The sequence below is a fragment of the Mobula birostris genome, unplaced genomic scaffold, assembly GCF_030028105.1.
Source record: "Mobula birostris isolate sMobBir1 unplaced genomic scaffold, sMobBir1.hap1 scaffold_1216, whole genome shotgun sequence".
Lineage (NCBI taxonomy): Eukaryota > Metazoa > Chordata > Chondrichthyes > Myliobatiformes > Myliobatidae > Mobula > Mobula birostris.
Window position 1 is genome coordinate 101,274 of NW_027274257.1, and position 16,780 is coordinate 118,053.

General features: G+C 52.0%; 2 protein-coding genes across 5 annotated transcripts in view; one reads left to right on the forward strand and one right to left on the reverse strand.

Annotated features, from left to right (window-relative positions):
- LOC140192363 (mitochondrial carnitine/acylcarnitine carrier protein-like) overlaps window positions 1-3,610 on the forward strand; it is a 48,281-nt gene extending 44,671 nt beyond the window's left edge. For 2 of the 4 annotated variants that reach the window (XM_072250014.1, XM_072250015.1), the window contains 2 exons: window positions 2,355-2,479; window positions 3,103-3,225. In XM_072250014.1, the coding sequence (XP_072106115.1) occupies window positions 2,355-2,479; window positions 3,103-3,201 (224 nt within the window). In that variant the 3' untranslated portion in view covers window positions 3,202-3,225. The other 2 variants (XM_072250016.1, XM_072250017.1) reach the window with 1 other exon arrangement.
- A 4,859-nt stretch (window positions 3,611-8,469) lies between these two features.
- Window positions 8,470-16,774, reverse strand: LOC140192365 (ER membrane protein complex subunit 3-like). Its single transcript, XM_072250020.1, has 5 exons — window positions 16,690-16,774; window positions 15,438-15,519; window positions 14,127-14,206; window positions 9,323-9,405; window positions 8,470-8,723 (listed from the first exon to the last, which is right to left on the reverse strand). The coding sequence occupies exons 1-5, from the start codon at window positions 16,772-16,774 to the stop codon at window positions 8,595-8,597; spliced, it is 459 nt and encodes a 152-aa protein (XP_072106121.1). The 3' UTR covers window positions 8,470-8,594.
- Between the last annotated feature and the right edge of the window lie 6 nt (window positions 16,775-16,780).

Genomic DNA, 16,780 nt, shown 5'->3' on the forward strand with positions numbered 1-16,780 from the left:
CCCCCACCACAGTCCCTACACCTCTCCCTCCCTCCCTGTCTGTAACCCCCTCACACCCTACACCCCTCCATCCCTGTCTGTCTGTAACCCCCTCACACCCTACACCCCTCCCTCCCTCCCTGTCTGTAACCCCATCACACCCTACACCCCTCCCTCCCTGTCTGTAACCCCCTCACACCCTACACCCCTCCCTCCCTGTCTGTAACCCCCTCACACCCTACACCCCTCCGTCTCTGTAACCCCCTCACACCCTACACCCCTCCCTCCCTCCGTCTGCAACCTCCTCACACTCTACACCCCTCCCTTTCTATGTAACCCTCTCACACCCTACACCCCTTCCTTTCTCTGTAACCCCCTCACACCCTACACCCCTCCGTCTCTGTAACCCCCTCACACCCTACACCCCTCCCTGTCTCTGTAACCCTCTCACACCCTACACCCCTCCCTGTCTATGTAACCCCCTCACACCCTACACCCCTCCCTGTCTCTGTAATCCCCTCACACCCTACACCCCTCCCTGTCTCTGTAACCCCCTCACACCCTACACCCCTCCGTCTCTGTAACCCCCTCACACCCTACACCCCTCCGTCTCTGTAACCCCCTCACACCCTACACCCCTCCGTCTCTGTAACCCCCTCACACCCTACACCCCTCCCTGTCTCTGTAACCCCCTCACACCCTACACCCCTCCATCTCTGTAACCCCCTCACACCCTACACCCCTCCTGTCTATGTAACCCCCTCACACCCTACACCCCTCCGTCTCTGTAACCCCCTCACACCCTACACCCCTCCGTCTCTGTAACCCTCTCACACCCTACACCCCTCCGTCTCTGTAACCCTCTCACACCCTACACCCCTCCCTGTCTCTGTAACCCCCTCACACCCTACACCCCTCCGTCTCTGTAACCCCTCCATCCCCTACACCCCTCCCTGTCTCTGTAACCCCCTCACACCCTACACCCCTCCGTCTATGTAACCCCCTCACACCCTACACCCCTCCCTGTCTATGTAAACCCCTCACACCCTACACCCCTCCCTGTCTCTGTAACCCCCTCACACCCTACACCCCTCCCTGTCTCTGTAACCCCCTCACACCCTACACCCCTCCCTGTCTCTGTAACCCCCTCACACCCTACACCCCTCCTGTCTATGTAACCCCCTCACACCCTACACCCCTCCGTCTCTGTAACCCCCTCACACCCTACACCCCTCCGTCTCTGTAACCCTCTCACACCCTACACCCCTCCGTCTCTGTAACCCTCTCACACCCTACACCCCTCCCTGTCTCTGTAACCCCCTCACACCCTACACCCCTCCGTCTCTGTAACCCCTCCATCCCCTACACCCCTCCCTGTCTCTGTAACCCCCTCACACCCTACACCCCTCCGTCTATGTAACCCCCTCACACCCTACACCCCTCCCTGTCTATGTAAACCCCTCACACCCTACACCCCTCCCTGTCTCTGTAACCCCCTCACACCCTACACCCCTCCCTGTCTCTGTAACCCCCTCACACCCTACACCCCTCCCTGTCTCTGTAACCCCCTCACACCCTACACCCCTCCCTGTCTCTGTAACCCCCTCACACCCTACACCCCTCCCTGTCTCTGTAAACCCCTCACACCCTACACCCCTCCCTGTCTCTGTAACCCCCTCACACCCTACACCCCTCCCTATGTAACCCCCTCACACCCTACACCCCTCCGTCTCTGTAACCCCCTCACACCCTACACCCCTCCCTGTCTATGTAACCCCCTCACACCCTACACCCCTCCGTCTCTGTAACCCCCTCACACCCTACACCCCTCCCTGTCTATGTAACCCCCTCACACTCTACACCCCTCCCTGTCTATGTAACCCCCTCACACTCTACACCCCTCCCTGTCTCTGTAACCCCCTCACACTCTACACCCCTCATTCTTCCCTGTAGCCCTTGCTATCTCAATCACCCACTCCCTCCCCTACACCGTCTCTGCAAATGCCTCTCTCCTTTATACCCCTCATCTCCATCACCCCCTCCCTCCCAGTCTCTGTGACCCCCAACCTCCCTCTCTTTTTAAAACTGTCCCTTCCCCATCTCTGTCTCCCCCCTCCCTCTCCTCCACCCCTCCCTGTCTCTGTGACACCCCTCCCTTCCACACACCCCACTCTGTCTCTATCATCACCTCCCTCCCCTACATCCTTCCCCATTGCTGTGACCCCCTCTAGTGTGTGTTCCCACAGTGAGTTAATGTGTGATTGTGTTTGCACCCACCACTCTCTCAGTGTGAAAAAACGTACCTCTCCCTCTGTGTATTTGTGTATAGTCGCCACATTGAACTGCAGATCATGTACACTTCCTCTTCACTCCAGCTCCTGACGGGAAATATCCCAACGGATTGCAGGATGTTCTACGGGAGCTAATCCGAGAGGAAGGTGTAGCATCCCTGTACAAGGGTTTCAGCGCAGTGATGTTGCGCGCGTTCCCGGCCAACGCGGTGAGTGTCCTGGTAGGCTCCGACGGGAATGAGTGCTGTCTGGTTTTAGCCCTTCCCTGTCCTTGACATCACTTCTTGCTCCACCCTTCCCCTATTCCATGTTTTTCCCTTGCCTCTCCCCACTTCCCATCCTCCCCTTCCCCACTCCTGCTTTCCACTCTCCTCCCTTCTGTCTTACTGAAATAATTACCTCAGTCTACAATGGCTCATTACTCATCTCAATCGTACAATCATCTCACTGTATGAAACAGTCTACAGAGTCTATTTTATGTGTTTACTACATCGGTCTGCAGAGTCTACTTAATCATCTCACTACATCAAACAGTCTACAGAGCCTATTTAATCATCTCACTACATCAGACAGTCCACAGAGTCTATTTAATCATCTCACTACATCAAACAGTCCACAGAATCTATTTTTTGATTTCATTACATCGGTCTACAGAGTCTATTTAATCATCTCACTACATCAAACAGTCTACAGAGTCTATTTAATCATCTCACTACATCAGACAGTCTACAGAGTCTATTTTTTGAGTTCATTACATCGGTCTGCAGAGTCTATTTAATCATCTCACTACATCAGATGGTCTACAGAGTCTAATTCAAACATTTTGTGCTAGCTGCCGAGAGGATCTGCACCCAGTGTGCAAGCATGGGGTGCAATGCCCCACTCCTGGGGTCAAGGAGGGGCAGGATGGGGCTGTGTCTGCCACACTTGACTTCAGGATCCTCCCTCCCTCCCCTCGGCAGGCTTGTTTCTTCGGTTACGAGATGACAATGCAGTTCCTGGAATGGTGGAGCGGGGAAACGTGAGCACGGGCCTCTCCCACTCCAAGGCTCAGTGGAGGGAAGAGTGAGACCAATGGAGGAGTGGCGTGGGCTCATCCCCAGAGACGCCGAACCAAGGAGGGGTAGACGGCGGAAGGCTGAGTCCTCGGCAGGGTGGATACTGTGGTTGTCGTGTGTCAGTAGGAGCGCTGATGTTCTTTGAATAAACGCCTGCGGCCTTGTGTATCCAACAGTTTGTGTGTGCCGGTCCACGTGTGTCGGGAAACGGTTGGCTGAGGGGGCTCGGGGAACGAGCAGTGGCCACCACTCTGAATCTCCGATTAAAAATGAGCTTTATTTCTGTCATATGCCCATTGGAATGTGTCTTTCACGTTAACGACCAGCACAGTTCAAGGATGTGCTGGGGCCAGCCCGCAACAAGGGCTTGTTCCTGTTTTATGTACTGATTACCACCCCCTCAACCCTCACATCTAGACATCTCCCTGATCTGCACCCTGGCTATCTTGTGTTTCAGTAAGATCACACCTCATCTACGTTCGGAAAAATGTAGTTCTACCCAATGTAGAGCTACTCAAGGTGGGACAGCTCTCTCACCAGTATTGGCATCTCTCAGACTGCTTGCCTGCAACACCAATACCCTTACAAAGAAAGGAGCCAAACCTGTGTTGAGTGGTCCAGCCGTATGGGGTGTGTTGTGTTGGTCGAATTTGATTGGGTTGGAACATAGGCATCATTAAGGTTGGATTTGGCTGCAATGGGTGGATTGTTTGGGATGGGAATTGGGATTGGACAGGATGGATTGATTGGATGGGAATTGGGATTGGATCAGATGGATTGATTGAATGGGAATTGGATTGAAACAGATGGATTGTTCAGATGGAAATGGAATTGGAATGAATGGATTGTTTGCATAGGATTGAGATTGGAAGGAATGGATTGTTTGGATGGGAATTGGTGGGATTGGAGCAGAAGGATTGTTTAGATGAGAATTGGAATAGGACCAGATATATTGTTTGGGATGGGAATAGGGATTGGACCGGATATATTGTTTGGGATGGGAATAGGGATTGGACCAGGTATATTGTTTGGGATGGGAATAGGGATTGGACCAGATATATTGTTTGGGATGGGAATTGGACTAGATATATTGTTTAGAATGGGAATTGGGATTAGACCCGGATGGATTGTTTGGGATGAGAACTGAGATTGGACCAGATATGTTTGGGATGGAGTTGGAATTGGACAGGATGGATTGTTTGAGATTAGAGTCCATGGGTGGGGTTGGGTTGGAATGTATGTGGTTGGTTGGATTTGATTGTATTGGTCTGGAGTGGATTGGATTTGCCCTCATTTTGAAGTGGGTTGGGCCAGACGAGGGTCGGGTGAGGAAGGACTGGGTGTGGGTTTTGGTCCCAATCTCAAGCCCGGAACGGGAGATCACTCGGGGTCAAATTCCAACAATGGACAGGTTACTGCACAGGGAACAGTCACATCCGTGTGTGCACGGGGACAAGTGAGTGAGTGTATCTGTGAGGGTGCTATGTTTGTGTGTGTCTCTGCATGTGGGTAATGTGTAACTGTGTATACACACTGCGGGTGCTGTGTATCTGTGTGTACACATTGTGGGTGCTGTGTTTCTGTGCGTACACGTTGCACGTGCTGTGTATCTGCATAGATGTTATGGGTGCTGTGTATCTGTGTGTACATGTTGTGGGTGCTGTGTATCTGTATATCTCTGCATGTGGGTGCCGTGAAACTGTGTATACACGTTGTGGGTGCTGTGTATCTGTGTGTTTCTGCATGTGGGTGATGTGTAACTGTGCGTACACATTGTGGGTGCTGTATAATTGTGTGTACACATTGTGGGTGCTGTGTATCTGTGTGTACACGCTGAGAGTGTTGTGTAATTGTGTACACGTGGGTGCTGTGTATCTATGTGTACACATTGTGGTGCTGCATAACTGTACACGTGAGTGCTGTGTAATTGCATGTACAGTTTGTGGGTGCTGTGTTTCTGTGTGTCTCTGCATGTGGGTGCTGTGTATCTGTGTACACATTGTGATACTGCATAACAGTTTACACGTGGGTGCTGTGTAACTGCATGTACACACTGTGGTGTGTAATTGCGTGTACAGTTTGTGGGTGCTGTGTTTCTGTGTGTCTCTGCATGTGGGTGCTGTGTATCTGTGTACACATGGTACTGCATAACAGTGTACACGTGGGTGCTGTGTATCTGTGTGAATACATTGTGGGTGCTGTGTATCTGTGCATCCTCTGCATGTGGGTACTGTGTATCTGTGTGTACACGCTACAGGTGCTGTGTGTCTGTGTACATGTTGCGGGAGCTGTGTAACTGTGTGTACATGTTGTGGGTGCTGTGTGTCTGTGTGTACATGCTGCGGGTGATGTGTAACTGTGTAAACGTGGGTGTTGTGTATCTGTGTGTACATGCTGCGGGTGATGTGTAACTGTGTAAATGTGGGTGTTGTGTATCTGTGTGTACATGCTGCGGGTGATGTGTAATGGTGTTGTGTATCTGTGTGTCCATGTAGGTGCAGTTTATCTGTGTGTCTCTGCTTGCGGGTGCTGTGTAACTGTGTATACACGTGGGTGCTGTGTAACTGCGTGTATACTTTGCGGGTGCTGTGTAATTGTGTGTATACATTGTGGGTGCTGTGTAACTGTGTGTACACATTGTGGGTGCTGTGTACCTGCGTGTAAACTTTGCGGGTGCTGTGTAATTGTGTGTATACATTGTGGGTGCTGTGTAACTATGCGTACACATAGCGGGTGCTGTGTATCTGTGTGTCTCTGCATTTGGGCGCTGTGTTCATTTGCGTATGTCCATATCCAGTTGGGCAGCTTTTGATTCTGTGACCCTGATACAGGGCCATGGACAGCCCCTCTCTATAAAATCATGAAGGGCTGACGTCAGCAGGGATCCCCATCTTAATCCTCACAAAGACGCCGTCCCAGGACTTTGCCAGCATCTATTGCCCATACGTAACCGCGCCCAAGAGGGTGGGGCTGAGCAGTCCCTCGCAGCGCTCCACCCTGTGTGGGGACGGAGAGTTCCGGCACGTGGGTTATCAGGGTTGGAATCACCTTAAAGATCAAATATTTTGTCAGTGTGCATGGCTGTTGGGACATGGCTTTGACATTCTGTTCTGTAATGTGTGTCTGTAGCACTGTACCCCAACTTGGAAATATCACCACGCTCTGGCACCGGCACCAGGTCTAAACCCTGGGGTTTGCTCTCCACATGGACTACACTGAGTGAAGGTGGCCAGAAACCAAAGCTGTCCTGACTGTGGTGCCCCGATCAATACACTGTACTCCAGTGCTGTGGGGGGGCACCCACCAGGGTAATGGTTCCCAACCTCACTGACCCCAGATTCAACCTCTTGCAGCCCTGCTAGTCGAGGACAGGCTGCGCTGGCAAGAGTTTATATAACTTGACAGAGGTGTACAAGATGATCGAGTGGACAGCCAGAGACCAAAATGGCTAATATGAGGGACATAATTTTAAGGTAATTGGAGGGAAGTATGGGGGGAGGGAGTCAGAGACAAGTTCATTACACAGACAGTGGTGAGTGTGTGGAACAGTGGAGGCGGACAGTACTGTGCAAAAATCTTAGGCACATAAAAAAATTCTGTAAAGCTAAGATGTTTTCAAAAATAATGAAAAGTTTCTAAATATGAAAAGAACCCCTGTAAACAGTTAAAATATTAAATCAAATCAATATTTGGTGAGACCACCCTTTTGCCTTTGAAACTGCATCAATTCTCTTAGATACATTGTGTTGCAGTTCTATAAGAAAGTCGGCCAGTAGGTTGGTCCAAGCATCATATAACAATTGCAGCACGGAAACAGGCCATCTCGGCCCTTCTAGTCTGTGCCGAACTCTTACTCTCACCTAGTCCCACCGACCTGCATTCAGCCCATAACCCTCCATTCCTTTCCTGTCCATATACCTATCCGATTTAACCTTAAACGACAACATCGAACCTGCCTCAACCACTTCTGCTGGAAGCTTGTTTCACACAGCTACCACTCTCTGAGTAAAGAAGTTCCCCCTCATGTTACCCCTAAACTTTTGCCCTTTAACTCTCAACTCATGTCCTCTTGTTTGAATCTCCCCCAGTCTCAATGGAAAAAGCCTAAACACATCAACTCTATCTATCCCCCTCATAATTTTAAATACCTCTATGAAGTCCCCCCTCAACCTTCTACGCTCCAAAGAATAAAGTCCCAATTTGTTCAACCTTTCTCTGTAACTCAGGTGATGAAACCCAGGTAACATTCCAGTAAATCTTCTCTGTACTCTCTCTATTTTGTTGACATCTTTCCTATAATTTGGTGACCAAAACTGTACGCAATACTCCAAATTTGGCCTCACCAATGCCAAATTCTCCAATCATGGAGAACTTGCCACAGTTCTTCTGCAGACTTTGGCTGTCTCACTTGCTTCTGTATGTCCAGGTAATCCCAGACAGCCTCAATGATGTTGTGAGTAACTCTCTGTGGAGGCCATACCAACTGAAACCATTTACACCATATAAACCGTAAGGAGTTTATCTGTTCTCTCCGTGGAATGCGTGGGTTTCCTCCGGGTACTCTGGTTTCCTCCCACAGTCTGGTTAGCAGGTTAATTGGTCATTGTAAATTGTCCCATAGTTAGACTAGGGTTTAAATACGTGGGTTGCTGCAAGGATCTGTTCCGCACTGTATCCAATAGATCAATCAATCAAATCCAGGGTGCACTTGACGGATATTTCGAGACTCTTACACAGAAAAATGGATGACAGGGTGCAGGGTCACGGTAATTGAACTTAGATTTGTTTCTGCTTAACACAGAACACAAAACATTATAGCACAGTACAGGCCCTTCAGCCCATGATATTGGGCTGCCCCTTTTAACCAAACCCAAGATCGACCGAGCCCTTCTCTCCTACGTAGCTGTCCATTTTCCTGTCACCCATGAGCCTATCCAAGAGTGGGGGGCAGGGACAAGCACAGGTGAAATTCCCAGGTGGAGGGGAGTCTTGGCCGAGATCGGCAACCAGGAGGAAGGAGAGCAGAGAGAAGGCTTCACCACAAACCGCTGTCGTCAGTCTCAACAACCACACTTTATTTTGTAACGTTAATCCCTGCTGTTGGACCTGAGGGGTCCACTCACTCCTCCTTGGATCTCATCCAGTCCATTCCCTCCCACCCGCCCCCCCCGAATGAAGAGAGAGGGAAGGTATCAGCTCCATCCTCACTTGAGTGAAGGGGGAGGAGAAGCCCGCGCCCCAGTCCCTCAGTCTGTCCCTGGGCCGCTCAGAAGAGTGAGGACAGCCCTTCGCTGCTGTAAAAAGCCTCCAGGTTCAGATCGGTGGCCATCAGCTCCTCCTCCACCGTCTCCAGCGCCCACCGATGATCCACCAGCTCCAGAGCTTCCCACTCCGCCTGAGGGGGGACAGGAGGGGTGGCGGGTACTAGGCAAACTCCAGACCCAGGCCCCACACCCACCACCAGCGTACACCCACGGCACTCAGTGCAGGGTCCGGCCAGAGGGGACTCGAAAAACCACAGCAACGTCGGGAGGGGTCACAGAAACAGGGAGGGAAGGGGTCACAGAGACGGGGAGGAGTGTAGGGGAGGGAGAGGTCAGAGACGGGGAGGAATGTAGGGGAGGGAGAGGTCAGAGAGGAGGGGAAAGGTCACAGAGACGGGGAGAGGTGTAGGGGAGGGAGAGATTTCAGAGATGGGGAGGAGTTTAGGAGAGGGAGGGGAGGGAAGGGCTTAGGGAATGAGTTGGCACTTGGGGAGGGGAGGGGAGGGGAGGGAAGGGAAGGGAACGAGATTGGTTGAGTAGGGTCGAGCCCAGGTATGGACAGTAGATGAGAGAGGTCAGGGAGAAGGAGGGACTGAGTGATGTAGAAGTAGTGTGGGGGTGTGAAATGCTAGGAGTGAGGGGGGACAGGACGGGGAGGTTACAGGCTGAAGAGAATGGGGATAGGAGGGTGGATGAATAGCTGCCTTCTTCCCCATGGCCCAGCTCTCACCTTGAAGGCCTTGTTGGTGTCCGGGGGCAGTGACATGGCTGTCCCAGTCATCTGGTCCTGCATGGCCCTCATCTGGTTGGCAGCTGTGGGAACAGGAGTCACTGAGTAATACAGCCACCCAGATAGTCCTAAATTCCTGCGTCCGGTCCACATCCCTCCAAACTCCATCCATCCAAATGATCCCATTGAACCCACCCCGATCACTGCCTCCATACACTCACCACCCTCTGGGTGATGAAGTTACCCCTCAGGTCCTGTTTAAATCTTTCCCCCTTACTCAAAACCTATACCTTATGAGTTCTGGACTCCCCTACCCTGGGGAGAAGTCCGTTACCATCCACTTTACTGATGCCTCTCATAAGCTTAAACACTTCTGTAACATCATCCCTCATTCTCTAACGTCCCAAGCCATAAATGCCCAGCCTGGCCAGCCTCTCCCTGAAAGTCAGGCCCCCACAATCCTGGCAAACGTCTCTGCACACCTTCCAGTTTAACCTCATCCTTCCTATAGCAGGCTGACCAGAACTCTGCACAGAACTCCGAGTGTGGCCTCACCGACAACTTGTACAATTGCAACATAACATCCCAACTCCTGTACTCAGTGTCCTGACTGTGTGCCAAGCACCCTTATCACCACTCTGTCTGCCTGTGGTGCCACTGCCAATGAACAATGCACCGTACTCCCTGGGTGGCAGGGTGCAGATACGTCTCTACCAAAGGAGATGTGAGGCACTCCTTCCCTCCGCAGGTCACCCTGGGACAAGGTGTAGCACCTGTTTAGCCCCCCGATCAGGGTTACGTGAAGCTTCAGCTGGTAGATGGTCATATGAGCAGCCGGTGCAGATCACAAGTCCTGGTTATGTGACCACTGATGCCAGGCAGACAATCTCTGATGAGTATTGATAACGGCTGGGGTCACCCATCTTGTGAAGACACTGCCCAGAAGAAGGCAATGGCAAACCACTTCTGTATAAAACTTTGCCAAGAACAATCATGGCCATGGAAAGACCATTATCACCCACGTGAATACGACACAGATCGCCCACGTCAATATGACATGGCACATAATGACGGCAATGACCCTGTCTCTGCCTCTCATAATCTAATAAACATCCATCGAAAAGCCTTGGCCCCAGCACCCATCCCTCCAGTCCACTTCCCCTCGACCCTGTGTACGGAACATGTCCCCGTCACCAAGGTCACTTTTAGACCACATCCACCAAATCTGCCGATAAGCCTGTTTTGTGCCACTTTATCCAGAGGCTTAAGAGTCAAAGAAAATGCTGCCCAGAAGAAGGCAACGCCAAGCCACCTCTAGAAAATTTGCCACGAACTATCATGGACGTGCAAAGACCACGACTGCCCACATGTATACAAACTTGTACATCCAGGTCCCTCCGCTCCATTACACTCTCAAGTACCTAACCATTCATTGTATAACTCCTACGCTGGTTTAACTTTCCAAAATGCAGCACCTCACACTTATCTGTGTGGAAATCCATTTGTCACACCTCAGCCCACTTCCCAAACTGATAAAGATCCCTCTGTAATCTTCAATAACCTTCTTCACTATCAACACCTCCTGTCATAGAGTCATAGAAAACTAAAGCTCAGAAACAGGCCCTTTGGCCCATCTAGTCCATCCTGAACCACTTAAACTGCCTACTCCCATCGACCTGCAGCCAGACCACAACCCTCCATACACCCTTCATCCAACACGTACCTATCCAAACTTCTAAATGTTGAAATCAAAATTACATCCACCACGTGCTAGCAGCTCGTTCCACACTCTCACTACCCCTTGAGTGAAGAAGTTCCCCTTAAACATTTCACCTTTCACCCTTAACCCGTGACCTCCAGTTGTAGTCCCACCCAACCTCAGTTGGAAAAACTTGCTTGCATTTACGCTATCCAGATATTTTGTATACCTCTGTCAAATCTCCCCTCAATGTTCTATGTTCTAAAGATCCCCCAGACCTGACAAACTTCTTGTAAATTTTCTCTGCACTCTTTCAATCTCATTCACATTTTTCCTGTAGGTAGGTGACCGAAACTGCACACAATACTCCAAATTAGGCTTCACCAATGTCTTATACAACTTCAACATAACATCCCATCTCCTGTACTTTAACCTTTGAAGGCCAATGTGCTAAATTCTTTCTTAATAACTCAGTCTCCCTGTGACGCCACTTTCAATGAATTATGGACCTGTATTCCCAGATCCCTCTGTTCTACACGCTCCTCATCACCCACAGCGTAACACCTACCCCCGGTTGGTCCTCCCTAAGTGCAACACCTCACCCTCGTCTGCATTAAACTCAAGATTACCGATCAAGCCTCGTGCATTCACACCCTAATCACGTAAATGAATAAAAACAGTGGTTCCAACACCAACCCCTGTGTCACTGGCCTCCATTCCAAGGAAGAGGCTTCAACCCTCAGCCTTCTAACTCCGAGCCAGTTCAGAATCCTTCTCACCAGCTCTCCCTGGATTATGGGGGTCCATGAACTTGGATGGGAAAAAATTTACATCTTGATCTTCACTAACCTCGAACTGAGCTGTAGCCCTTCCTTCAATTATCAATGTAGGTAACAAACCAGAGTAGTGAGAAAGGATGCAGCGCTCCCAGCGTATATGACAAACAAACTCTTCTCAGGCTTCCAGCCGGGTCCAGGTTTCGATTATAACCGACGTTTCGATGAAAACTTTGCCACCTTCATCAGGGATGATGCCTGGGTAAGTCTAACCCAGTGGTATTAGTACTCTGTAAGCTTTCAGGATCTTCAGCATTTTACCTCGGTGAGTGGAGTCAAAAGCTTTGCAAAAATCGATGTAAGCAAGCTCGGCTGGTAGGTTGTTCTTCTTGACTTCCTCGATGATCCTACAGAGAGCAAGTATTTGCATCACTGTTCTGCGCTTCTGCTGAAAACCATTCTGATTGAATCTTAGCTTAGGGTCAATGGCGGTGTGAATCCTGTTCAAGATCATCCAATTGTAGAGCTTTGCTAAGATGCAGGTCAATCTGACACCGCGGTAGTCATCTGTCCTTGTGAGGGATCCAGACGTGGGGACTGGGATAATGTTTGAGAGTGACCACTGTTCTGGTTTCTCGCCTTTCATCATTACATATGTCCAGCAAGATGTCGTCCAGGTCACAGTTCACCAGGACATCTGGTGGTACCATCAGGACCATGTACTGAGAGCAATGGAGTCCAGCTATACCAAAACCTTGGCGAAAGTTGTATCACCAGACGGAGAAACTGCAGTGTTCGAGCTCCTAGCTGGTGTGCTGCAAGGAGACACTCTGGCACCCTACATCTTTATAATCGTCCTTGATTACGCTCTGCGTCAAGTTACCAAAGATCATGACAAACTTGGTTTTACATAAAACCAGGGCGAACCAAAAGGGTCAGACTAGTTACACTCACAGATCTCGATTTTGCGGATGCCCTGCTCTCTGACCAGATGGAGGAAGCACAGCAGCTACTGACAAAAGTGGAAATTGAGTGCAATAAAGTTGGACTTCACCTAAACGCTAAAAAGACAGAGTACATGGCGTTTAACTGTGGTACCCTCAAGACCGTAGAGAATGATACCATTAAGAAAGTCTTTGACTACAAGTACCTCGGGTCAAGAATGATGAGTTCAGAGAAGGATATAAAGATACAGAAGGCGCTGGCGTGGAGGGCTATGAACGACATGGAGGAAATCTAGAAGTCAAACCTGACCAGAGGGCTTAAAAAGAGGATTTTCATAGCAGTCATAGAGTCCATTCTCACGTACGGATGCGAGACGTGGACACTCACCAAGACGATGTGATGGTTGCTATACACGAATGCTCCAGATGGCTCTTGATGTGAGTTGGCAACAGCATATGACGAATGTCGAGCTCTATAACAACCTACCGATGCTCACCACTAAAATCGAGGTGAGAAGACTGCAACTACTGGGGCACTGTCTACGCCACCCCGAGCTGCCTGCCAGGCTAGTCATCATATGGGAGCCCAAGCACGGGAGGATGAACCCTGGGCGCCCTCCCAAGACTATGGTCAACATGCTCCTAGAAGACAGCGGCGCGGCTAATGTAGATGAACTGAACACACTGATGAGGGAGAGGGAGAAGTGGAGAGTCCGTCATCGTGCCCGACGCCGGCCCCCTAGGCCTGAGTTGACATAGACGTAGTAGTAGTATTAGTGAACTGCTGTAGTAGTAACATGACATGTGTATTGCTTTTCAAAGACCACCCCATCGTTTAATGGTCTTATTCACGCTTAGCACCAGGTTTTACACTGATACGTCTTTCAAAAATAAAAGTTAATTTTAACTTGCCTATAATTTAAATGTAAAATCTCATTAATTAATGTATTGATAAAGAAGCATTATCACAAATTAGGTTTTTTTGCATTTTGATAACTATTCAATATAATTGGTTTCTTTTGTAACCCTGAACATTTTAATTTATATATTTAAATACATTATTGTGAGAAGGGGTCCGTAGGCTTCACCAGACTGCCAAAGGCATAAACAGGATAAGAACCCCTGGTCTAGACCATGTAGGACTTTATCAGAGGCCAACAGATATCTACTGCTTTGGTTACCTCTCTAAAAGATTCGTCAAGCATGACAAACGCACACTGACTCCCTCCAACCAGACTCTCTCCTCACGTGGGTACACCGTCCCTCAGAAACCCCTCCAGGAGAGATCAGGCTGACCACGGCTTGTCCTGCCTGTCCTTGTTAAACAGCGGGATGGGGAGGGGGGAGCCGTGTGCCCGGACACGATGGGGAACCACCCCACTCACCGTGCTCCTGGCCCAGGATCAGGGAGTACAGACTTCGCAGGCCAAACACGTTCAGGAAATACCAGCTGGCTGAGCTCACCCTGAAAGGAGATGGGGCAGGTCAGGAAAGATGTGGAGGGAGGGGCAGCGGAGTGAGGGGGAGGGGAGGGGAAAGAGGTCAGTACTGCACCAGGCTTGGGGCCAAGCATATGGCATCCTCCCTCCCTGAGTACACCCTGCCCCACCATTTCAGTTCCCCACTCTCCCCCATCACCTCTAACCAGTGCTCACCTCTCAATGGCTCTTCCGCAGCTCGGACCCTCCGACTGCATTGCACTCCCCCTCACTGCCCCTCCCACAATGAGGCACTCCCCCTCACCGCCCCTCCCAGACTGAGGTACTCCCCCTCACCGCCCCTCCCACACTGAGGCACTCCCCCTCACCACCCCTCCCACAATGAGGCACTCCCCCTCACCGCCCCTCCCAGACTGAGGTACTCCCCCTCACCGCCCCTCCCACACTGAGGCACTCCCCCTCACCGCCCCTCCCACACTGAGGCACTCCCCCTCACCGCCCCTCCCACAATGAGGCACTCCCCCTCACCGCCCCTCCCAGACTGAGGCACTCCCCCTCACCGCCCCTCCCACAATGAGGCACTCCCCCTCACCGCCCCTCCCACAATGAGGCACTCCCCCTCACCGCCCCTCCCACACTGAGGCACTCCCCCTCACCGCCCCTCCCACAATGAGGCACTCCCCCTCACCGCCCCTCCCAGACTGAGGCACTCCCCCTCACCGCCCCTCCCAGACTGAGGCAGTCCCCCTCATCGCCCCTCCCACAATGAGGCACTCCCCCTCACCGCCCCTCCCACAATGAGGCACCCCCCCTCACCGCCCCTCCCAGACTGAGGCACTCCCCCTCACCGCCCCTCCCACACTAAGGCACTCCCCCTCACCGCCCCTCCCACAATGAGGCACTCCCCCTCACCGCCCCTTCCACAATGAGGCACTCCCCCTCACTGCCCCTCCCAGACTGAGGCACTCCCCCTCACCGCCCCTCCCACAATGAGGCACTCCCCCTCACCGCCCCTCCTGTGGTGCAGCATTCCCTCATCAAGGTAGGTGCTGTCAGCAGACCAGGCTCCCTGGGTGACGGGAACTGGTCCCAGGCTGTGGACACCAGCCGGACTGCCAGTCCCTGGGTGACGGGAACTGGTCCCAGGCTGTGGACACCAGCCGGACTGCCAGTCCCTGGGTGACGGGAACTGGTCCCAGGCTGTGGACACCAGCCGGACTGCCAGTCAGGCTCCACGCTGTAGGCACACACACTCACCAAGAGGGATCGAGCAACGGCAGTGCCACGCCTCTCTGTAACATCGGCTTGAAGCGCAGTGTCAGTGGGAACGGCACCTTGGCTGTAAGACAGGAATGAGGTCAGGGCATCTCCGGACAGGGTCAGGGGTCGGGGTGGGGGTCAGGGGAGGGGTACAGTTAGGGAGCGATTTAGAGCACACGGACAGAGGTGAGAGAGGACCACAGGCAAGGAGCAGCACTGAGGCAGTGAGGGAAAAAGCTGCTGGCGGGGGGTAAAGGTCGGGGGCAGCATGGGGTCAGAAAACCTCTCACTCGGATTTTCCCATTATCAATAGGAGGGGAGAGGATTCACAGGGGAACACACCAGCATGTAGTAGTTATAACTGTCTCCCACTCCTCCACCTGCCCATTTCCTCCTCCTCCTCCATCTCCCAATCCCCCTCCCCTGGATCCACCCATCACAAGCTCACCTGCCACGTCTGCTCTCTCTCCTCTGTCTTTCAGTCTCACGAGACATTCTGCCCAGCTACCCCCTCAGATGCTGCCCGAGCTGTCGAGTTCACCTGGCAGTGTGGCTGTTTCACACACAACACACACACACACATACCCCTCCCAAACCTCTCTCACCCCCTCAGTGTCCGATCGGTCCAGCGGTTCCAGGACATACTCTCCATCCAGACCGCTCACTCAGCGCAGACAGACAGTGAGGGAGGGGGCTTTCTTTGTGCCTTTGTTCCGTTCCACCCCTCTCACTGGCTCAGCATCTCATCTGCCTCTAAGGTGAAAGACCCTTCGGCCCCTCCAGTTGACACTGACCCGCTCCTGCTGGTCTCAGCCTATCCCCCTTATGAAAGTCTGCACTGAATGAGTTCCCAGGTATAGTCCCCGATCAGAGAGACTTCTGATGGAGACACTCCAGCACCCACCCCCCAACTCTTCTTCCCTCCCCTCCTTGTCCTCTGATCACCCCCCCTCCTATTCCTGCTCAGCACTCTTCCCCTCCACTGGGCAGAGTCTCTCCCAACCCCCTCTGCTCCCCTCCCCTCCCCTCCTACGCACTACCTTCTGCCCCCGCTCACTCACCTCCCCCCGCTCCCAGCTCCCTCTGGAAGTTCTCACTCGCTTCTGCCCCACTGTATTCATCGATCACCCCCGGCCTGGACGTCCCCATGCCTGCCCTGGCAGAGAGCTCTGCGCTGCACAGACGCTCTCCCCACTCCCTGCTACGAGGACCCCATCCCTCCTCGTGCCCTTCAATCCCAGGACATTACTGATAACGAAGCCAGAGAAGGCCGAATTGATCCATCCTCCGATGAGGATCATCGAGACCACGTTGGTGAGGTTCCCTTTCATCATCTCCGT